The following is a 24607-nucleotide window of genomic DNA, read 5'->3' on the forward strand; positions in this document are numbered from 1 at the left end:
GCAACTTAGTGAGGCCCTGTCTCAAAAAAGGAGTGGGGCTGGGGATGTGGCTAAGTGGTTAAGTGTTCCGGAGTTCAATCCCTGGTACCAAAATAAATAAATAAATAAATAAAATTTACTAGTCTCTGGTGTTTTATTATAGCAGCACAAATAGAATAAGACACCAGCAAAAAGGATCTTCTCTCCCCTCAGTGGCATCAAGTATTTCTTACTTTTGGAATCCAAACCATAGGGGTAACTTCTAAACTCATATGTTCTGATTTCCTTCTTCAGCCCTTGTTTACAAATCTGGTTTTGTATTGTGTTTCATAGTTTGGTTTGATACCCAACCAAATCATGCAGAAAGAGTGATTAACAAGTTAACTAACTTTATAGCCTATACAGAGAAAAAATTAGTATAGCATTTAAACAAAGTAGAGTAAAGGCACAGTAGACAAAAATTAAAATTTTAGTCCCTCTAATGTAAAATGTATACAGGTGAAACATTTTTCAAGTCAGTCAAGTATTCTCAGAATTTTAAATTGTAGCATCAAATGCAACCCTGCTTTGAGGGAAATCTGACAAAGTTTTAAGGAAATTACAAGATTGTAGAGATTCATATCATTAAAAAATAAAAAATAATATTTTATAATTAAAATAAAAACCAGACTTTAAAAAGTGATTTTGAAAACAGAAAAAAAAATTCCAAGCTGAAAGTCCTTCACCTACTTCAGAAAGTAATTATTCACTGCCTTACCCACAATCTATGGTTTTCACTAGTGAAGGGAACTAGCAATTATGGAATGTCTACTACGGCAGGAGACAGAAAACTATGCTCATAGGCTAATCCCACCTATAGCCTGTTTTTATACAGCCTGAGAGCTAAGGATTTCTTTTTTCATTTATAAATGGTTATGAAAAAAAAGGAAGAACAATATTTTGAGACATTTGAAGATTTTATAAAATTCCTATCTCATTGTGCATAAAGAGATATGCCTATTTGTTTACATATTGGCTATGGCTGCATTCACATTAACATGGCAAAAGTTGAGCTGTTATAACAGAGACCCAATAGTCTATGAAGCCTAAAATATTTGACACAGGTTTCTTTTCAGAGGAAGTCTGCTCACTCCTATATTGTATTGTAGGTGCTTTATCAATACTAGCTAATACTATCCTCAATCTACAGATGAGGAAACTAAGGATACATAGTTTAAATACCTTTTACAAAGGACAAACTGAGTAAATAAATCTGAGTCCACTTCATTCCCAAGGTACAACCCAAATCTCAGACCACTTTGCACCACATCTTGTACAATTAATATTATATAATCACTTTTCCTTGTAAATATTACATTGCGATGTATCATAAAACCATTCCTTCATTGTCAGAACCTGCCCCTGGGTTCTTGTACATACAAATAAAAGGCAAAATAAAACCTTACATATTTGCAGGACTTTCTTAAAAAGAAGCGTATAATAAAAAGAAAAATAAACAAGCTTTGAAGATGATTAAAGGGTCTAGATTTTTCTGAGCTTCTTTGCAGGTATTTCTAAGTAGAGAAATTACACAGAATTTCAGTGTGTCATCAGTTGTCATAGGTAATAGAGTCCCAAAGGAAGGGAAAAGGGAAACAGAAAGCCTGGGAGGTCTGCCCAGAGCTTTATCTGTTGCCAAGGAGGACAATTTTCTGTCTATGTCCAAGATCAAGCGTAGCCCTTGGCTTTCTATGACATTCATAGAAATACCACATGGCCTTCCACCTACCTAAGTGAAGCAAAAAGGTAGAAGTGCACCCTCACTCCAAATCATACCTGGTCTCCTTTCAGTTTGTCCACACTGGTAAATGTAAGCACTTTGCCAAGAAGTAAAGTATACACTAACAGGCTCTGACTATTTCTCCAAAGTGCTAACTAAATTCCGGTTGCCCTACTCTAGGCAGTTTCCCTGTACAAAAACCAAGCTGCTCAATCCAAGGGAAGAAGTAAACAGTTAGAAAAACTGTCAGAAACTTCAAAAATACCTCAAGTGATAGATGAAATCAAGAATTCTCCTTTCAACAAGTCTGAAGAAAGAATGAAATTGTCTCCTTCCTATAAGATGAGTCACATGGACTATATAGATGTGTCAGAAATAATGAAGCCAGAACAATTTATGTGTCTTGGCCACCTGCAAGTTCAGTTCAGAGAATAAAGACCTATACAGAGAGTGGCTATGTATCAGTTTTGCTTAGGGCCGTGTGGGTGGGCACTTCTTTTCTGGCATACTTACTCATAGTACCCCCTTTCAATATCCATAGTTCCCTGGATGGATGATCCAAGTCTCATCTCTTTCAGCAGTTAAATTCAGAAAGAAATGTGTTCAAATGGCCCCAAGTGGAAAACACATCTAAATATCCAACAACAGGAAAACTGGTAAAAAGCTGGTCAGATAATGCAGCTGTTCTACAAAACAGGTCCACTGGTTATTGGAAAGCTGTAAGGCTCTTCTTTTTGGCATAGTGGCTGGGAGCAGTACAAGCAATTGGAGCTGCCATTTCATGCACTTAAAGGGACAGAGAATGGATGGCTAGTTTCTCTATTGCAAAGACTTCACTATGAATAAAAATAAGATACAAATTGTGAAAAATATAACTTTGAAAAAAAGAGGCTACTTCAAGTCAGATACGTGCTTACAAAAAAAATGTAGGAATCTCAATATTGGTATCAAAGAGGAACTTCATGTTTCCAATTTTTTTTTTTTTTTTTTTTTTTTTTCAGAATAATATTTTTTTTTTTTTTTTTTTTTTTGAAGAGCTGGCTTAAATTTATTTATTTTTTTTTTTTTTATTTTTTATTTTTTTTATTGGTTGTTCACAACATTACAAAGCTCTTGACATATCATATTTTCATACAATAGATTGAAGTGGGTTATGAACTCCCAATTTTCCCCCAAATGCAGAATCACATCGGTTATACATCCACAGTTTTACATAATGCCCAATTAGTAATTGTTGTATTCTGCTACCTTTCCTATCCCGTACTATCCCCCCTCCCCTCCCCTCCCTTCTTCTCTCTATTCCCCATCTACTGTAATTCATTACTCTCCTTGTTTATTTTCCCATTCCCCTCACAACCTCTTATATGTAATTTTGTATAGCAATGAGGGTCTCCCTTCATTTCCATGCAATTTCCCTTTTCTCTCCCTTTCCCTCCCATCTCATGACTCTGTTAAATGTTAGTCTTTTCTTCCTGCTCTTCCTCCTTGCTCTGTTCATGGTTGCTCTCATTATATCAAAGAAGACATTTGGTATTTGTTTTTTAGGGATTGACTAGCTTCACTAAGCATAATCTGCTCTAGTGCCATCCATTTCCCTGCAAATTCTATGATTTTGTCATTTTTTATTGCTGCATAGTACTCCATTGTGTAAAGATGCCACATTTTTTTTATCCATTCATCTATTGAAGGGCATCTGGGTTGGTTCCACAGTCTAGCTATTGTGAATTGTGCTGCTATGAACATCGATGTGGCAGTATCCCTGTAGTATGCTCTTTTAAGGTCTTCAGGGAATAGTCCGAGAAGGGCAATAGCAGGGTCAAATGGTGGTTCCATTCCCAGCTTTCCCAGGAATCTCCAAACTGCTTTCCAAATTGGCCGCACCAATTTGCAGTCCCACCAGCAATGTACAAGAGTACCCTTTTCTCCTCATGTTTCCAATTTTTAAACAGTGGGATGGAGACCTTGTCATGATTAAAGAAATAATTTACTGAGTTAAGAGACAATGTATCAAATATTTCAGCCAAATACAGGATGTAGAACTTACTGGAAATAGAAGGACTTCATTAAAATAGCTAAATGAGATGAGAATTTCCCAAATCTCTTGTCACAGGGAATAGAAAAAGTGGCAGAAAATTAGGTCCTTTTTTACATGGACAAGGATAAAGATATTAAACTATCCTATCATAACACAAAGATGGGTGGAAGCGCTCACACCATACTGATGGGATGAAATTTAAAAATTGAAATTTAGCAGCTAAACTAACACATATAATTTCAGAATCCAGTTTAAAATAAAAGAAACTATATAAATAACCAGTGGGAGGACATGGCTTCACAGAAGCATGTGTGACCCAAAGTTTTGGTGAAGAGTTAAGGCCTAGCAGAGGATGGTTAAGTCAGGAGAAGGGATTGATGTGGATTTCTTGGAGTGGGTTAGTTCCTGCAAGAGTGGGTTATTATAAAAAGAATGGGCCTGGCCCTTCCCTACTTTCTTGTTCCTTGCTCACACACGTGCCCCTTTTGCATGTGGCTAGTTCCCTTTCCCCTTCTCCATGTTGTGACACAGACAGGAAGAACCTCACCAGGATGCCAGTGGCCATGCTGTTTGAACCTTTTGAGTTATCAGAATTATGAGTCAAATAAACACCTTTACTTTATAAGCTACCCAGTCTCAGATATTTTGTTATAGCAATGCAAAACTGATTAAGAAAAGTAATCAGTAATCTATTGCAGGGGTTGGCAAACTGGCTCATGGGCCAAATCTAGCCAGCCATTTGTTTTGATACTGCTTATACTAACTACTCTGTTGTTTGTGAGCAAATAATTTTTATACGTTTACGTGGTTGAAAAAAATCAAAAGAATAGTATTTTATAACATGTGAAAATGATGTGAAATTCACATTTCAGTGTCTACAAATAAAGTTTTATTGGAACAGCCACATCTATTCATTTATTTATTGTCTGCTATTGCTTTTGAGGCACAGAGTTCAGCAGCTGCAACAGGTTTCGTTTATAGAAAAGTAGACTGGCCCTTCTAATCTAAATAAGGTAAATCATCTGAAGTACTGAATGGAGTTCTGGATATCAAAGTTTTAGCAAGAAATTTACTGATGAGCCATGTTCAATAGAAGGACCAGAGTTATAATTATGGAGGTAGGGATTAAAATTCAGGAAGACCTTGGTATATGAATTCAGACTTATATAGTTTTTTTTTTTCAAATCTGCAGGGATCTTAAGTGCTGTTTTCACAAATTTTGTTGTTTTGGAAATGAAACAATAGTTTAGAGTTGATCCCTGTAGTGGGTCAAATGGTATCCCTGAAAAATTCACATCTACCCACAACTTCAGAATGTGACCTCATTTTGGAAATAGGGTCTTTGCAGATGTAACCAAGGTAAAAATTCAAGATGAGATCATTCTGGATTAAGGTAGATCCAAAATCCAATGACAATATCCTTGCTAGAGACAAAAGGACATACAGAGACATGGGGAAGAAGCTATGTGAAGACAGAGTCAGAGATTGGAGAGATGCTGCCACAAGCCCAAGGCAATAAGGAACACAAGAGGCTTCCATGACTCTTTCCAGTTTCTGGATTTCAGATTTGGGGTCTCCAGACCTGTAGGTGAATAAATTCCTGCTCTTTTAAGCCACTCTGTTCATGCTAATTTGTTAAGGAAGTCCTAGCAAATGAATGTAATCTCAAAGTTCCCCATAAACTCCATCCCAGATATATCTTGAAGGATAAGACCAAGAGTATTTTCTTCAAATTCTCCTAGAGACTTACAGTGCCTCCTCCAATGCTAATGTTGCTAAAAGAATAATTAACCAATATTAACTCTGTTCTTCTTGAAAGACTAGAAGGGGACAACAGTATTTTTCTAATTAAACTTTTTATTTGGGGAGAACTATAAATTTACATGCAGTTGTAAGGAGTAATGCACGAATCCTAGAGACCTTTACCAGAGTCTTTCCAAAATAATATTTTCCAAAAATACAGCACAACATTACAACCAGGACCCTGAAATTGATACAATCCGGTGATCTGATTTGGGTATTCCTGTTTGACTTGGATTCCCTGAGTTGTGTGTGTTTTTATGTGTGTGTGCATGTGTGCATATTCAGTTCTGTCCACCACAGAGACACAATGATTCTATCATAAGGAAAATAATGGTATTTTAATATCTGCAAAACATGCTTTACCTGTTTTGGTATCTATAAATAGTAACATTACGATGAGTTCAAAGGCAAATCTGAAAAATAAGTGAGGATATGTATTTACATTATCATTAAAAGAGAAAGCCAACATTTTCCAGACATTCCAATCAAGGCCACATGTGAGGAAACAATGGTGACCTAGAACAGGTTTCAAGGGTAGGAGACACCTCTCCTACCTTGTCCTTTTTATCTTGTCGGGCATATGGAAAACATGGGATCACTGCAGTCACCCTGGATGATGAGGCAATCTTGCAGGCATTGATCATGATGAGCAGTTCCATCAGGTTGTCATTGATTTCTCCACAGCCACTCTGGATAATATAGACATCTTCCCCTCTCACACTTTCACCAATCTCGACGCTAGGGAAAGAAAATGCCATTGATTAATAGTAAAGTATATCTGTATCTCAGAGGTCTCTGAGACTACCTCCAAGTTCAATGATACACCAGGCCAAATCACAAGACTCAGCATACAGTCACATTCATTCCCTCTGATTTATTATAGGGAAAGGACACAGAACAAGATCAGTAAATGGGCAAAGTTCATGAAATGAAGTTGGAGGAAATGGGGTGAGATTCCAAGTGTTCTCCTAGAGACGAATCACAGAAAGTGAGTTTAAGGTCTTTAGTAGCAAGTGGGTACAACATGTACAAAGTGTTGTCTAGCATGGTACCACCTTAGAGACTCAAGGCCCAGGAGTTTACTGGGGGATGGTCACGAAGGGACCCATTGCCTAGTGCAAATCAAAATGCCAGACTCTAGGCATTCAGCATCAGCTGCATTGTTTGCCAGTTGTTAACAGCTTAGTGAGCCTTTCTTATCAAGGAACAGTGGGAAGCTTCGCAAAATCTAAGTTCCTAGCTGCCAACTGAGGGCCAACTTTGCAAGCAGGCCTTTTAAGTTTCCAGACCTAGTGTGATAACACTTCTCTGCAGAATACTATATTTAGTTTTAAGTTTTCTATTTTTATTAAAGTTATATATAAAAATAACTTTTAAAATTCACATTGTTGTGTAAGATTGATAATGGATAAATAGCCTGGAAGCAACCAATTTCGACATACTTACCAAATCTCTGGCTAATATGTGAGTCTTGCTATGTCTTGATTATGACTGACTTCTTGCTATGGAAGATGAGGATTTAATTCTAATGTATTCTCTGTCCCATCACATGGGTACAATCCTTCCCAAAACGTCATCGTCCCAATAAAGATCAATATTCAAACTCAAAACTGACCACTTCAATTGAACTGTATAAATGTTCTTCAGAGCTGAGCCATGTAGTAAACTTAACAACATTCATATTCTCCTGCCATGTACAACTTCTGTTTTGTTCTATTTTCCCTATAGGTAATGATCTTATCTTTCTTCTACTACTTTTTGTAAATACTGAATTCAGATTATATTCTGAACACTTCACTAACAATTTCAGTCTCCCAATGTCAACTGTTTCAAGTCCCATCTACATTTCATCATCCTGCGTATGTTCCTTCTAGAGCTGGATGACCTGACTTATCTTCCTGTCTGTGCCCTACAGTTGTCTGGGGATTCTCTTTGCCTCTGTCCTGCACTCAAATACCCACTTTCTGTATCCTCTTTTATGGTGTACTTCCTTGTTTGGCTTGTTGGTATGTATCCTCCACCAGTTTCTTTAGGAACAGTAAATAGGAGCTAAATTTTTAAATTGCATGTCTGAAAATTTCTGAAATTGCTGGTATAGAATTCTGAGTATTCAACATGAGAGTCAGCCCATCCCTGGTCTGTGCCCTCTGTGGAAAGAAAAGCAAAGTAGCTTCATGTGCTTTGGTAGTTCATTCACAGAGCACTGTGTAAGAATCAAGAACATATATTGTTATTAGTGCTTGTTTTGAGCAGGCAAATTTGTTCCAATAATTGACATATTTGGAACAATTTGAGCATAATGTGAATTTTCTATTTGCTTACTATGCACAACCTCTTATCTTGAGATAGAATGCAGAAAACGGCACTAAGCCCAGCTGAATGGAGTCCCTGAGAAATCCTTTAAGCATATACAAGCATATAACTCAAAAGGGCAATGAGCCACATTTATCCCCATCTGGTGTCCCAACTTGCCTCCTTCTACCATTTCCTAATAACTCAAAAGCTGTAACCATCTGAGACCAACAAAGGGAAGGTATTTTTCATGAGGAAGTGCCATGTTTCTTGTAGCATTTATATATTTTTAAAATATGTAATACCTGTAAAAGTGGTTTATTGTTCATATTACATTACCATTTTTTCAAGTGTCATCAAAGAAGTTTTTGAATGTTATGCCCATCCTCATTTTTTCTCTTAAGTCCTGTGGCTTTTGATTGCATGATTCATAGCATGATAATTTTTAGAAACCCATATGTCATATTATAGCAGAACTAGATATAAGCAAATTCATCCAAAAATCAAATACAATGAATTTATAAGTGAGACACATGATTATCCTTCTCTCTTCTCTTGCTATCAGAAGCCAATTGTACTCAATAAAATTACTTTATTAGAAGAGCCAATTACAAATAATGACAATTTAAAAACAAATCAACATTTGAGATATTATGTAGTCTATTCAAACAAACAGAAGCTTATATACAACTTCAAAGAGAATAATCAGAAGACAAAAATGAAGATGTTTAAGTTGATATTTCTGAAAATAAGTTTTGATAACATCCGATCTTGTTCTTGCATGCTCTCCGCTATGGCTATTATTAGTACACTCAGGATTAAAGAGACAGAAATAATTCAATGTGTATTTTTTTTTGTTTTGGGTTCTAAGGGGTTAACATAACAGTGGAATATTACATAAACTGAAGGATGAACTTAATTTGGAAATTAAGTATTATATAGCTCAGTGGTTCACAAAATATAGCACACAGCCTATTTTTGTATGGTCCATGAGCTACAAATGGTGTGATAGAGTAATGACTGCCTCCCCCACCACAAGAAATCTATGCCCTAATCCTCTGAATATGTTTGATTACCTGACAAAGGAACTTGCATATTTGCAGATGGAATTAAGGATGCTAACAAGCTGATTTTAAAATAGGGAGATTATACTGGATTATTTAAATGGGTCTGATGTAATCACAAGGGTCCTTAAAAATAGAATAGAAAGACAAAAGACAGAAAGAGTTGTTATGCCTGAAACAGGGTCAGAGAGATAATTTGTTGCTGGAAGAAGGGTTCAAGAGATAAGGAATGTGGGCTGCATCTAGAAGGAATAGGAACAAATTTCCCTTGAGAACTTCAGGAGAGGATGCAGCCTTGCTGACCTACCATGGACTTCAAAAATAACGGTACGATATAGCAACAATAGAGATTACATGTGGCCAGCAATGCCTAAAATATTTTAAATCTAGCCCTTTACAGAAAGTTTCCTGGCTCCTGGTCTTATGACTTTTTTTTTTTAAAGAGAGAGAATTTTTTAATATTTATTTTTTAGTTTTCAGTGGACACAACATCTTTGTTTGTATGTGGTGCTGAGGATCGAACCCAGGCCGCACGCATGCCAGGCGAACGTGCTACTGCTTGAGCCACATCCCCAGCCCAGTCTTATGACTCTTGATCCCACAATATTAGACTTTTTGTCCTGTTTGGTTTTTTTTTTTCCCTCACATAGGAACCTCAAACCTCACATGAGTCCAGGGAAAGACAGAGAATGCCATGGCAACATTTTTTCCAAAGATGGTCCTGCTTCTACTCATAAAGATTATCACTCCTGATCCATATTCAAAGTCTTTAACAGCTTGTGGATAGAAGGCAGCATCACTTGCCATTCAACCAGAGATCTTTTCGGACCCCAAATAAGAAGGCTGAAGAGCATAACTGACTCAACAACAGGCATAGTAGGTGAAAGATGGCCACAGACTCCTTAACACTTTTCATGTCAAGGAGCAGGGTCTCTATCCCCTTCTCTCAAATTTGGGAGGGCTCTGAGCTTGACCAACAGAATGTGATAGGACTGATGATGTACCAACTTGCAAGACCAGGACTTAACAGACTGGTAGCTACCACTTCCTGTCCTTTGAAACACCTCCTCTTGCCATCTAACTTCCATGCTAGAAGGGAGCTCAAGTGTCCCTGTGAAGAGGTTAATAGGAAGAGGAACTTAGGTTTCTAAGCTTCCAGACAAAAGCTAGTGTGAATTATTAGCCGTGTGAATCAGCTACCTTGGAAATGGCCTCCAGCCCTCATAGCTACTCTAGTTGCCACCATATGAAACAGAAACAAGCTTTCCTTGCTGAACCCTGCCCAAACTATAGATTTGTGAGCCAAATAAACAATTACTGGTTTAACTCCTTAATTTCTGGGGGTGATCTGTTACATGGTAACCAGAACATTGGGTCCCACAATACAGCTAAGCATCCCACAATACAGCTAGCACATTTTTACCTGACTAGGGTAAAAAGTACAATAGAGACTCTAGAACCATGAATGTTGTCCTGGAAGTCATTGAAGGGTGTTGTGGTCTACAGTGTGGCTGGAGTAGACCTCCCTGCACATCAGATTTCTGGTCCTGGATCAGTGAGAGATGTGGGAAAAGGTTTCTTATGGGAATGGAATCAAATTTCTCTTCGTTTTGCCCTTCTGTTTCTCATTGCTAGAACCACTGTGAAATCCAGATCACTAGTATAGCACCTGGCACTGAGAGGGCTATTGGTAAAAATCAACCTCTGTACCTATACAGTTTGTGGGAAATAGAAAACTCAGAAATTTATTTTTTATATATTCTACATATTAAAACATAAAATGGGGCTGGGGTTGTAGCTCAGCGGTAGAGTGCTTGCCTAGCACGTGTGAGGCCCTGGGTTCGATCCTCAGCACCACATAAAATAAATAAAATAAAGGTATTGTATACAATTAAAAAATAAAAATTTAAAAAATAAAAACATAAAATGTAGCTATACAAGCAATTCTCAGAGTCTTCATGTTGAGTGGGTTTTGAGACCTTATGATTTCTAATTATCAAGCAGTGGTTTAATGGCACTCAAAATCAAATAAAAATTGAGTCTGCTTTATATTTAAAACAAATGCATGAACAATCATACTTGAATGTCTGAGTGAGTCTCACCCAACAGTCATTAAATATTTTTAGCAGAAATACAACATTGACTTAGCAATGAACTGATATAGATTAACTCCGCTCTTTAGCAAAGGATTGTGCTGTTCTGAGATAACACAGAAAGGCAACATAATTGCTCTCAAAACCCACTTCATCCAGAAATTTCTCATTTATTTATATGACAACACTTTGTGAACAAAAACTATTACTCTTGGTGTTCTCAGAACTACTGAAACGTGAACAGGACTGGCAAATATTGCAATACTAAAACCCAGCTTTGTCCTCCACAGCCCTTGACCATCTTCCAGGTCATGTGCACTAAACTCTGCAAAGTGGAATTATTTAGCCAGAGCTTTCTGGGCAGTAATACCACAGGCCACTCACTAACTACAAAGTCTATTCACTTATATTACTGTCAGAGCCATGTAACTGGAATTCACCACCTGGATAAAGTCACAAAGGATTCACATATCCTAAAAATCAAATAAAAGCATCTTTGCCATCAATATTAATGTCACTCTTCAATAAGAAATTTTCGCTGAACAAAAAGTCATCAAGATTTTCTCCCATACTCTCTTCTAGAAATTTTAAAGCTTTAGAGTTCTATGATCCATTCCAAGTTAATTTAATAGAATTAAATTTAATGGAAAGTATAAATGGAGGTTCCTTTTTTGTTCATCTGGCTGTCCAACTGTTTCAGCACCTTTTCTTAAAAGGTTGAATTGGAAGTGGAACTCTGCCAGATATAAAAGTTATCTGTAACTGTGTACAGTTAACTAACTGTACTAGACATTTGAGGAGGGAGGGGGAAATGAGACCAATTTGAAATTAGTGAAAACACTTTGTTGACTCAGGCAAAATGAAAAAAGGAGTCCCTCAGCCCAGTTTCTGAGGAGGGACACCACCTGACCAAAATGAGCAGAGGTGACCACTTGTGGACTTGAAAAATGGATGGAATTTATACCGAACTAGGGCCTTGCTGCTTTACACAGCAGATTTCAGAACGACAAAGAAGATGAAAGTCCATCATCTCAAAGGCAGCCAAGTTAGAGGAAGCCTAGGGGAGCCCAGCACGTGCGTCCTGGAGTTCTTACAGTCTTTCGCAGCACAACTTCACCTGATTCTGGATAACGAAGTGCTAAGCACCCTAGCTGCTAGTGAGAGTCACCTGGGGACTTGGAAAAACACGGATCCTCAGTCCACCCATTGGATTGGAACCTCTGGGGCAGGCCCGGGAAACAGCGTTTGAAAGGTCTCCAGGTAAAACCAGCCAGGGCACCGGACGTGAGGGGAACCTCTCCACGCACCGGTCTGTAGTTCAGCCTTGCAGGGTCACAGAAACCAGGACAGGCAGACCCAGGGACATCCCTCCTCCTAGCCCAACACAGATACAGTTCCCACCGATTGTGTCCATTCTCTCTCCGATGGTCTGTGACCCCGCGATGTCGCCCTTCCGGACTGGGGAATCAGGCTGAGCAGCGTGACTGGAAGGACCCTAAAGTCTTGGGGGTCGACGGGTCGCGGGGCCCGAGACCGGGCCAGCGGAGGGATAGCCCGGACGTACGCAGGGACGCCCGGGTGGCTGCGTGTGCCCCTCCTAGACTTCTCTCCCTGGGCGCAGCCGCTATGGCTCAGAGGCCGCGTTGCCGCCGTCCCGCCCCGGAAGGGGGAGCGCGGCGCCCGGGGAGGTGGCTGGGGCACGCGTCGGTCCCTGTCCCGGACCGCAGCCGCGCTCGGAGCGCCCGCCAGAGCGCGTTCCCCACCTGGTCTCCTGGTTACTGAACTTCTTGGTGACCACCTTGCCCAGCTCCAGGCCCAGGCGGTCGGCCACACGCTGGGACAGGTCCTGGTGCGAGCTGCCGCTGAAAAGCACGATGTTGGGCATGGTGAGGCGTGGGATCCGAGGGGCGCGCAGCAAGAGCGACAGCGACAACTTCAGCGACAAGACGGCTGCTGCTGCGGGAGCGGGAAAGCACGGCGGCTGGACCCAAAAGAGGGGCGGAGCAAAGGGGCGGAGCTGGAGGAGGAGCCGGGGACGCGGGAGAGAGAGAGAAGGAGCGGGCGTGGCAGGGCAGCTGGAGGGTGCCGGGAAGCTGCGACTGCCCACTGGGCCAGGCGGCAGGTTGTGAAGCCCTGGGTGGTCCTGAACCAATAAGGCGCTCTGGCTCCGTGAGAGAACTCCCACCCGACACTTGACCTCTCTGACCTGCCTCACAGGGGAAATCCGAAGAACCGGACTAACAGGGCACAGAGAAAATGAGAGAAGGGGCCACGGAGGTGCCGCGGAGCAAAGAGCGACCTCCCAGTGTGGTGCGCCCCAAACCCAGTGCAGAACACTGGTGTTCTTCTCTAGCAGGAATATGCACACTCTGGCCAGAGGGACGAACCCTCAGAGCTGCCTATGTTTGTACCAGAGAGCTAAGCACTTTTGCACGTTATCTGATGGTAGCATTCACCACCTTTGAATCCCAATTTAAAAGAAATGTTTCCTCATAGAAAGAATTCCTTTCTCTCATTAGTAGATGTTCACTACAAAAATAGTACTCAGATATTATTATACTTTGGGTTTTATCAATAAAACTGAAAATTGGTTTTCTGTCTCTTAAAAGTACCTGTAAAATATCTTCCCTTTTGCCTCTTGGTTCACAAGACTTTAAATATTTACCTTCCTGTCCTTAATAGTTAAATGTTGATCCTTGAACTATAGAGTTGCTCCATGTCCTCAAAAACCAGCGATATCCGGCCACTATTTGAACCCTGACCACAGGTGGAGGTGGAAAGATTTGCCTTGGATCAAAGCAAATCCCCTCAGATACCTCGTTTTTAGGTAAATGTGGGTGTCCTTGGGCCAGCTATCAGGACCTCCTGCCGTTTGGATTCTCAAGAACCTGATCCCAGGATCACCAACCACCCAGATAGGCCCCCAGCCTCAGTCTCTTGACGTCCCTGGAATCAGCACCTCCCTCACTTCTCTCCAGGCAGAAACCAGCCAGAATGTTTTCTCAAAAAGCTAATGCAGTACCAGAGCCAACCTTTGGGCATAAATCAAGTGTAGGGGAAGAAATGTGTCCTGTTTCCATGGAGGCATGGGCACTAGTGATGGTGGTCACAGTTTTAACAATTCACTGTAGATTATTAAGTCTGATAGAGAAATGGCTGGGTTTTACAAACTTTGGCAAGAATTGGCTTTCTACCCATAGTGAAAGCCACCTGTAGTTGAGCTGTTGTCTAACTCAACTTCATATTATTGGGATTTAGGAGATTATTGCAATTATCATATCACTTTGCAAAGTGGAATGCCTTACACATACAGTGATTCTTTTAAACATCTGAATGTTCCTGCTTACCAAAAAGTTGCCCCAAGCACCATTTCCAGTAGCATTTCTGCCCCTTTTTATTCTGCTTGTTATATGCCTTGTTATATTAAGAAAAAAACCTACCTGCTGTGTTTTATAATCTATGCACAGTAAGGCAGCACATAACCATGTTTTGTTCAATGATGGACCATAAATACAAAGGTAGTCACAAAAGATTATATTGCTTAGTGCTGTTGTAACTGTTAGTTCCTTTACACTCTATGATGCTCACACAAGGATGAAATCGCCTAATGATGTATTTCTAAGAGCACATTCCAGACGTTAAATGACACATGACTATGTATCATAATAAATCAGATTAAATTAAATTTGCATACTAAATTACCATATCAATGAGATTTATACTTATACTCAACCATATGTCTAAAATGTTTATTGAATGAGACTGTTAATGTAATTATATTTAAACTCTGCCAATAAAGTTTACTACTCAGCAATATTACTGTAATTTTCGTTTTTAAAGTTTCACTTATGAACAAAATTGATTAATAATGGAATTCTTCTAAATATATATGTGTTCTACTCAGAGGGAAAGTGACTTTCTGTTAGTATAGTAGGGACATGGTTCTTTGATGACAAGGCCAGTGGATTTTAAATTAAAGCCCCTGGTCACTGGGCTGCTTAATGGATTGGGATTTGGATGCCAGCATTGAATTGTGACTCACCCATCCCATGACCTTGATAACACCAGGTTGAAGCAATATCTGAGTTGGGGTAACTAAAAACGTGGTTTTTGTTTCAATGGTTTTATGACTTACTATGCTTAAGTTCTGAATGTAAACAAGGGAAAATACACCATTGCAATAGAGAATACTAATCGGGATCATCAAAAATCAACATGAGTAACGGACTGTAGAGAAAGCCATCATTGGGAAATGTACATGCTCAAAAGAGTAGCTTTAGAAGATTCTGCATGAATACCTTCTTTCCTAAGCCTCTTTTTCCTTGATTCACAGGAGCCAGATTGTGCAGAAACCTTGAGCTGGGTGGATTTCACAATTTCAGCACAGCTGATAGGCTGGATAATTCTTTGTTGTAGGGCTGTCCAGTACTTTGAAGGAAGCTTAGCAGCGTCCCTGGTTTCTATGAAATGCCAGTAGTACCTCTCCACCAATTTTAGAATCCTAAGTATTCCCAAACATTGTCCAATATTTCCCAGGGGGAAAAATCACTCCAGGCTAAGAATCATTTGTGTGAATGAACCCCCAGCTATTTCCTCTTCCAAGTGGACCTTCCCAAGGGACTGATTGAGATTCCTCACAGCATAGCTGTGGGGGTCCAAGAAGTGTTTCAAAAAGATAATTTTCAGAGAACAAGTGCTTATCAGCCTTCTACTTTTATCTTGTGTGTTAAATATACCACTGGCCAAACAAATATATGAAAAAAATGTTCAACATCTCTGGCAATCAAGGAAATGCAAATCAAAAGTACACTAAGATTTCATCTCAGTCCAGTTAGAGTACCATTTTTCAGGAACAAAAACAATAATGAACACTGGCAAGGATGTGGGGGGAAAAGATACTCTCATATATTGCTGGTAGGACAGCAGACTGTTGCAAGCACTCTGGAAAGCATTATGGATATTCCTCAAAAAACTATGAATGAAACCACCACATGACTCAGCTATTCCACTCCTTGGTATTTATCCAAAGGATTTAATATCAGCACAATATAGTGATGAATTCACCTCAATGCTTAGAGCAACACAATTTACAATAGCCAAATTCTGGAATCAACCCAGATGTTCATCAATAGATGAATGGATTAAGAAATTGTAGTATATATACACAATGGAGTTTTACTCAGTCATAATGAAAAATTTAATTATAGGATTTGCTGGTTAATGGATGGAAATGGAGAACATCATGCTAAGTGCTAAGTGCTAAGCCAGTCTCAGAAAGTCAAGGGTCAAATATTTCTCTCATATATGGAAGCAACAGCAAAATAAAGAAAGGATGGAGGGGAGGATCAGATATCATAAAGATATAGGGACAATCAGTAGAGTAGAGGAAGGAGATCCAGAGGGAGAGAGGAGGAGTCGGTAAGGGGAGGAAATGCAGAATAAATTTTTAAAAATCATGATATGTGCATATATAAATATACCACAGGGAATTTTACCTTTATGCATTAGTAGAAAGAACCAATCAAAAATAAAAAATGAGCAAAAGGAAGATAAGTAGAGTAGAGGAAAGAGAGTGGGGGGGGGATTGAAGAGGAAGGGAAAATCAGGGGGAACATGAACTGAAATCAAATTCCATGCATGTATGAATTTGTCAAGATGAACTAAACTACTGTGTATAACTATAATGCTCTACTAAGAAAAAGATCGCCTGTAAATTTGACTTTGAGCTTCCTAGGAGCTGAGACAGGGGTGGGAAGGACTCACAATGAACTATAAGATTAATATCTGTCACATTAAAAACAGACAAGCTCTCTTGAAAAAAAAATCTTACTGGCCAAAGTAATTCATATTAGCTAAGATCTGAGTCATTGTGTTATGGGACAACATAAAAGCACAAATATGAGGTCCACTAAAGGTCTGCCACAGTGCACTTATTTTTGAAGTAAATGTGGAGCTGTGGGAGCTCTGGGAAAACTGGAACATGTACTCAAAACTCAAGACTCAGAGGAGAAAAAGAACATATACTCTGGGTATATGGGATCTCTGATTTTGAGCATCTTATACAATTTTCATTCTTTTAGATAAAATGTGGAAAAGAATGAAGTGATGAAATAATTTCCATTGTTGATGTCTGTCTTCATGTATAGGCATGAAATGGGAAAACAATGATTTAAATTTGTGGGCAGTTTCACATCTTGAACTTCTCATTTCATTTAGGCAAGTTCTTTCCATGTAGTAAGAGCTCTAAATATTTGCTGAATGAATTTACTCTTTACTAGGGCTACAAAGTGGAAGAAAAGGCCCAAAGTCACACAGCTATTGAAAAGCAGCAAAAAATTAGGCTGCAGGTCTTCTAGCTTGGTCTTTTCCTCTATAGAACAGTGCTATCCAAAAGGCATCTAATGCAAGCAACATTTGTATTTTATATTGTTAATAGCCACATTTTTATTTTTATTTTTTATTTTTTAATTTGTTTTAATTAGTTACACATGACAGTACAATGATCTTGACATATCATACATTTGAATCAAATGAGGTATAATTTCTCATTTTTCTGAGTGCACATTTTAAAAAGAGTGTAATGAAACAGGTGCAGGTGATTTTAATAATCCACATTATTTAATCTAACACATGAATCCAACATGTAATAGATATAAAATATTAAAGAGATATTTTGCATTCTTTTTTTGGCATCAAATCTGATGTATATTTTACACATATAGCACATTGTACTTTGGTCTTGCCATATTTGAAGTGCTCAACAGCCACATATGTCGAGTAGTTGCTCTATTAGAGGTAGAAGCTCTAGAACACTGGTTTCCAAGACTTATGCCAAGATGCCCCAACACATTCATTCTCTTATGTAATTCTACCAGGGATATGGCAAATAATTTGTGACTAATTATAAAATGCTAAAGCTTATAAACAAATCACTTTAAAAATAAGTTTAAGTGGACTCAATGTTACTCCGTTATTAGTGACACTTTCACACATAATCAAATAGTTTTTTTCTGATTTTTAATTATATATCTTACCTTTTTAACTTCTATTGCTTAAAGAAAAATTCAGAATCAGGGAGGAGAGTATATGAACACCCATACAACCATCACATAGATTTTGCAACCATCAAAAATTTTGCCAAAATTACTTCATTTATTTTTTGGGAAATATTTTAAAGTAAATTGAAGATGTCATATATTCACCTTTATACTCTTCAGCCTATATCTGTATAAGGGCATCATAGTATAAACAAAAATTTATTTACAATTGATCAAAGATCTAAATGTAAGAACTAAAACTATATAACACTTGGAGAAAAACATAGGTACAACTCTTCATGACTTTGGATTAGGCAATGCTTTCAAAAATATAACATCAAAAGCACAAGTAGAAGCCACATAAACATATATAAACTGTACATCAAAATTTTAAAAAATATTGTGCTTCAAAGGATACCATCAAGAAAGTGAAAGACAACACAAAGAATGGGAGAAAATGTTTACTGATCATATATCTCATAATGGACTTGTATTACATTAAAAAATGACAATTCAATAATATAAAATCAAATAACCCAATTTAAAAATTGGCAAAGGAGGCTGCACATGGATGTTGACAGCAACTTTATTCATAATTGTCAAAACTTGGATGCAACCAAGGTGTCCTTTAGTAGCTGACTGGGTAAGGAAACAGTAATACATAGATACAAAGGAATACCATTCAGCACTAAGAAGAAATGATCTATCAAGCCATGAAAAGACATGGAGGAAACTTAAAAACATATTACTAAGTGAAAGAAGTAAACCTGAGACAGCTCCGTTCATATTGTATGATTCCAAGTATAAGATTCTGGAAAAGGCAAAACTACAGAGACACTAAAAATATCAGTGGTTGCCCAGGATTTGAGGGGAAGGAAGGATGAATCAGTAGTACATAGAGGATTTTTAATGCAGTGAAACTGTTCTGCATGCCACTATTATTGGTGGATACACATTATACATTCGTCAAAAACAATAGAATGCACAACACCAAGAGTGAACCATAATATAAACTTTGGGTGTTGGATGATAATGAGAGTCAATGAAAATTCATTGTAGCCTATGTACTACTCTGATGTGGAATATTGATATGGTGGAGCTGAGCAGGTCTAAGATCAGGGGGGTTGTGGAAACTCTGTACTTTCTACTCATTTTGGCATGAATCTAAAACTTCTCTAAAAAGTAAAGGTCTATTAAACAATGAAAAAAAAATGTGGGCAACGAATGTGAACAGACATGTCTCCCAAAGGATATACAAATGGGCCAGGTGCAGTGGCTCATGCCTGTAATCCCAGTGGCTAGGAAGGCTGAGGCAGGAGGATTGTGAGTTCAAAGCCAGCCTCATCAATGGCAAGGTACTAAGCAACTCAGTGAGACTCTGTCTCAAAATAAAATACAAAATAGGGCTGGGGATGTGGCTCAATGGTTGAGTGCCCCTGAGTTCAATCCCTGGTACCAAAATAAATAAATAAATAAAAGATATACAAATGGCTAATAAATGAAATGCTGGCAGCCATATTGGCCCTCAGGCCAATCAAAACCACAATGAACTACCACTACACATTCACCATGATGGTAATAATCAAAAAGACAGATATTGCCAAATGGTTGTGAGAATGTGGAAAAGCTGAAGCCTGCTACATTGGTGACAGGAAGGTAACATGTTGAGGTGCTCTGAAAAACTACCTCAAGCAGGTAACATGGAGTTACCATATGAGCCAACAGTTTCGCTCAGAGGTATATTCCCTAAAAAACTGAAAACTGGTACTCAAATAGTTTACAAGAAGTTCTCAGCAGCATTATTCACAACAGTCAAAAGCTGAGAAAACAACACAGATGTCCGTCAACTAATGATTGAATAAACACAATATGGTATATACATTCAATAGAATATTATTCAGTAATAAAAAGAAATGGAGTTCGAATACATAATACTACATGGATGAATCCTGAAAACATTATGTGAAGTAAAAAAAAAATTCTACACAAAACAACACATATTGCATGAGCTCATTTATATAAAATGTCTATGACAAGCAAATGTATAGAGTAAATTAAAGGGTGCTTATGTTTGGAGCATGAGAGGATGGAGGAATATTGGGTGGGTGAAGGTTAAGGAGTGAGAAATTTCTTTTAGGGAGGTAATGAAAATGTTATAAAATTGATTGTGGTGATGGTTGTACAACTCTGTGGATATATTAACAGCCATCAAATCTGACACTTTAAATGGGTGAATTGCATGGTATGTGATTTAAATCTAAATAAAACTTTTATTTTTTCTAAACATCATTGCATTGGAGACCAAGACTTCAACACATGAGCCTTTGGGAGCCACTCCAGATCCAAACTGTAGTACTATCTTCCACAGAAAGCACACAAGCATCATTGGCTGATTTGGCTGATTCGAGATCTGGGGCAAGAATGGATGTGAAGGGAACTAGGACATTTTTCTTTATGACTCCAATATCATGATCACATCCAACATTAACATGTCAAATTATTCTGCTATTAGTGATATTGAGATTGATCGCTGGTTTAAGATGATTTTCTGATTCCTCCATTTAAAAGGCTGTTTTTTTTTTTTTTTACCTTTGAAAAATGGGAAACTTCTAATTCTATCAATCCTTCCTGTCTAAAAAGATTAGCTGAAATTGTTCAGTACAGAACTACCCTTTAGCCAGCCTCAGAAACTTAGTGAGGCTCTACGCAACTTAGTGAGACCCTGTCTCAAAATTTAAAAATGTAAAAAAGAGCAAAGTATATAGCTCAGTGGTATAGCACCCTTAGGTTCAATCACCAGCATACCTGCTACACACACACACACACACGCATGCACACACACACACACACACACACACACACACACAAGAGGTGAGGCCTAGTGGATGGTCATTGAGGATGTATAAGAAGGTTGTTATAAAAGAATGAACCTGGCCACTCTCTGTGTGCTTTGGCTTCCTATCTGGCAACATGATCACTCATATACGCCCCATAATGATGTCATCTGCATGAGGTAATGCAACCAGCAGAACCGTTGCCCAAACCAGTGACACACTCTTTGGACTTTCAGACTCCAAAACTGGGAATGAAATAAACCTATTTTCTTTACAAAGTTATCCAGACTTAGGTGTTTTATCATAGCAAATTAAAAGCAGACTAATTCATGGATAGGTGGATTTTCAGGAAGGAGGCAGGGTAATATTCTGATGAGAGGAACAATATAAAGTCATTGAAATTGGACTGAGCTTAACATTAGCATGAACCAATCTGATGAAAAATTGGAGAGTCTTAAGTAAGGACCAATAAAAGCAAGTTTCAGCAAATCTTCTAGAATAAGGTAGCTTTTAAGAGAAGAAATAATAATTTTGCATATGTATATAGTATTTACTATACAGAAAACATTCAAAATAATCTTATGAGATCAGTCTCATTATGATCAATCTCATCTCACATGTGTAGAGAAACTGAGGAACAGACATATTGGGTAACCTGCCCAAGTCAACACGAGCCAGACAGTTCTTTGTTATGGCTCTCTCTTGCCTTCTACTTCACTCCACCATGTAAATGAATGTGGTTGAAAAGAATTTCAATTTTAGATTAATGTGGTGTATAAAGAGTACCTCTCCTTCCTTCTGATAATGCTTTCTTCTTCTAAATAATTCCAGTAATGCAATTTTGATAAAGATTATTCCATCAAGCCAAAAAAATTGGAATTCCTCCATGTATGTCCTTGGGCTTGCTTTCTTTTTGTTTCTTTCTTATGCTCTCCCTTCCTTCCTTTCCCTCCTTCCCTTACTTCTTTCCTTTTTTCTTTCTTTCTTTCCCTCCCACTCTCCCTCCCTTCCTTCCTTCTTTTCCTTTCTTTTTTTTTTCTTTCCAATCCTGGGGATGCAATCTAGGGACTCACACATACTAGGCAAGAGCTCTACCACTGAGCTACATCCCAGTTCTGGATCCTGGACTTTCTTACCTTCACTCTTTTTATATGTCCTCCTTGATGTCATCAAGGCCAGTGACAATCTTGAACACTTACTTATAGAAGCTTAGACTTCTCCAGTAAGGGTCAGAGTTAAATAAACATACTCCAGGGGCTGGCAATCTCTGGCCCAGGGTCTAAATCATGTCTACAACGTGTTTTTATAAATCAATTTTTACATATTTATACACTCATTCATTTACATATTGTCTGTGTCTGCTCTTGTGCCACCCAGAGTTGAAGGGTTGTGGTTGAGACACTGGCCTTCTGAATACACATTAGTATTTGGTCATTTCAAGGAAAAGCTGAACTTCTCCAATGGGAAGCAAGATGCTCCATCTCCCAATAATGTGCTCTTTCCTGAATACATGGTGCCACCATCATCCACCTGGTCAAGTCCAAAATGTGTGAATTACTCTTGACTATGACTTGACTCTCACCCTTCCAATTCCAAGACTGTTGGTTTTATTTGCCAAGTTTGGACCTCAAGTCTCCCTACCTTCTTCCATCTCCATGGCTATCAGTCAGCCCTTACAGGGGCCTCCTCAGGGCATTCTTCCCAGGATCTTTGCCTCCCTCCCACCTCTTTCTACACAACAATCACAATGCTGTTTTTTGGTTTTGTTTTTGTTTTTAACAATCAGAGTAAGTGAATCATCATTCCTGCACTCCAACTTCATGTGACCTTTCTGACTGACCTTCAGGTCCTCTCAACCCCTTTCTAAAACATATAAAATCTCTCTGGATATGGGCCCTCTACACCTGACCTTCCTCTCTTGAGAAGCTCTTTCCATGGCTTCTACATCATAGCCTCAGCTCTTTTGTTCTTTGAGTCAGTTTATAAATATCACTTCTTGAACCTCCCTATATATAATCACTCCCTTTCCTCCCCATTCCCACTCTAGCTTTTCTCTATCACATTGTTCTGTGTGCTGGTTGCCTTTATACCATTTATCTTCATTTATCTCTTTGTTGTCTTTTGTTGAATATTGACTGTCTTTTCCCATTAGTGACTAGAAAATCAGCAACACTAGGCCAGGGATTGGGTCAGTCTTGATCACAGTTACATCCTAAGCCCATAAGCATGTTTGGCCAGAGAGTAAATATACTCAGCTTTGCAGGCCATAGGATCTCTGTTCCAAAGATTCAAGTCTGCAGCCGTAGCACAAACAAATGAATGGATGTGGCTGTGTTCCAGTAAAACCTTATTTATGGATACTGAAATTTAAATTTCATTTAATTTTAATGTGCTATGAAATATTCTGCTTCTCATTATTATTTTATTCTTATTTATTATTATTCTTTTGTGGTTTCTTTCCTTCAACCACTTAGAGATATAAAAAACATTCTTAGCTTGACGGCTGTATAGAAATGGAGCAGGCAGGATTTGGCCAGCAGGCCATAAGCAGTTTGCCAATCCTTCATCTAGCATATTGTTTGGCAGATTCTCATACAAAAATCATAAAATATAAAGGAGGGATGCAGGCAAAAACTTTAAAAAACTAGAAGTGCTCTCCAACAAATGCTCCTTAAATTTGTTCTCAGAGAAGGCACAGTGCACAGTTAATTGGAAATGTGATTATTTTGCAATTGATGTGATCAAGGTAGACAGCAACAACAACAAAAAACTGTTCAGCATTTGGCATCTTTCTGAAAACCCATGTCTCTTTATGCTGCACTCACATAGATACGCTCAGAAATAATCTAGCTATAAGATAGGAATTAGCATCCAGTGACCTCTAGAAACTTCTTAGAGCAATGAGAAATAACTCCAAGAAAGCATGTCTTTCCGATCATTATATAATAAGGAACACACACACACACACACACACACACACACACACACACACACCCCAATAACAACCACCACCACCTTTCCAATTCTCCCCTCAGTTTCTTGTGTTTCTAGATTCTGAAATGGCTTGTTCTCTTCTTCTTTCCCCTCAGAATATTAAGCCTCCTTTCATTGGAAGAATAGCACCGAATTTAACGGTGTTTGCCTTCTTTGTCGTTGTTTTATTTATTATGTAGATCTTTAGACCATCAAACTCTGCTGTTCCCCAATCAGGTTATCAGGGCTATGATTCTGACATTATTTCTCCTTCTCCCATGTTCAGTATCTTTTGCTTCTCAGGTATTGGGAGTGTCAGCTAAGAAGATGTAAATTATTTATCCTGCCTAATTAATTTAGCCATGGTCATGGGGAAACATCGAAATCAAAGCTTTCTCAATATTTTTTATGTAGCTCATTTAAACAAGTATTTATTTAGAATAAGAGAAAATGAATAATTGTTGAAAACATTTTCCCCTCCAAATTACAGCTGTAAAGGAGGTAAGAATTTTGTATGTATTTTCTGAAGACTTAGCATATATAATAATCTGATTCACAACCACAGTTTATTAAAAAAAAATTCCACAAATGCCAACACATGATAACAACTATCTCCACATTGATTTTCAAAAGCATGATGTGATTTTCTTAATCTTTTAAAAGAATAAATAATGTGACTTTATTCAGGCTTGAAAAAGCCTCAGCTCAAGCGTCTTTAGGGAAAAAGCCATGCTTAGT

At 38.3% G+C, this 24607-nt stretch overlaps 1 protein-coding gene across 2 annotated transcripts in view; it reads right to left on the reverse strand.

Moving 5' to 3' along the window:
• Positions 1–13044, reverse strand: part of Prps2 (phosphoribosyl pyrophosphate synthetase 2) — a 30931-nt gene extending 17887 nt beyond the window's left edge. Inside the window, exons 1-2 of one of the 2 annotated variants that reach the window (XM_005315967.5) lie at positions 12789–13044; positions 6131–6314 (exon numbers count right to left, since the gene is read on the reverse strand). In XM_005315967.5, coding sequence (XP_005316024.1) covers positions 6131–6314; positions 12789–12910 — 306 coding nt within the window. In that variant the 5' untranslated portion in view covers positions 12911–13044. Of the gene's footprint in view, positions 1–6130; positions 6315–12426; positions 12617–12788 lie in introns of those variants that run through there. The other variant, XM_078035120.1, reaches the window with a different exon arrangement.
• Positions 13045–24607: the final 11563 nt, after the last annotated feature.

The sequence above is a fragment of the Ictidomys tridecemlineatus genome, chromosome X (genome assembly GCF_052094955.1).
Source record: "Ictidomys tridecemlineatus isolate mIctTri1 chromosome X, mIctTri1.hap1, whole genome shotgun sequence".
Classification (NCBI taxonomy): Eukaryota; Metazoa; Chordata; class Mammalia; order Rodentia; family Sciuridae; genus Ictidomys; species Ictidomys tridecemlineatus.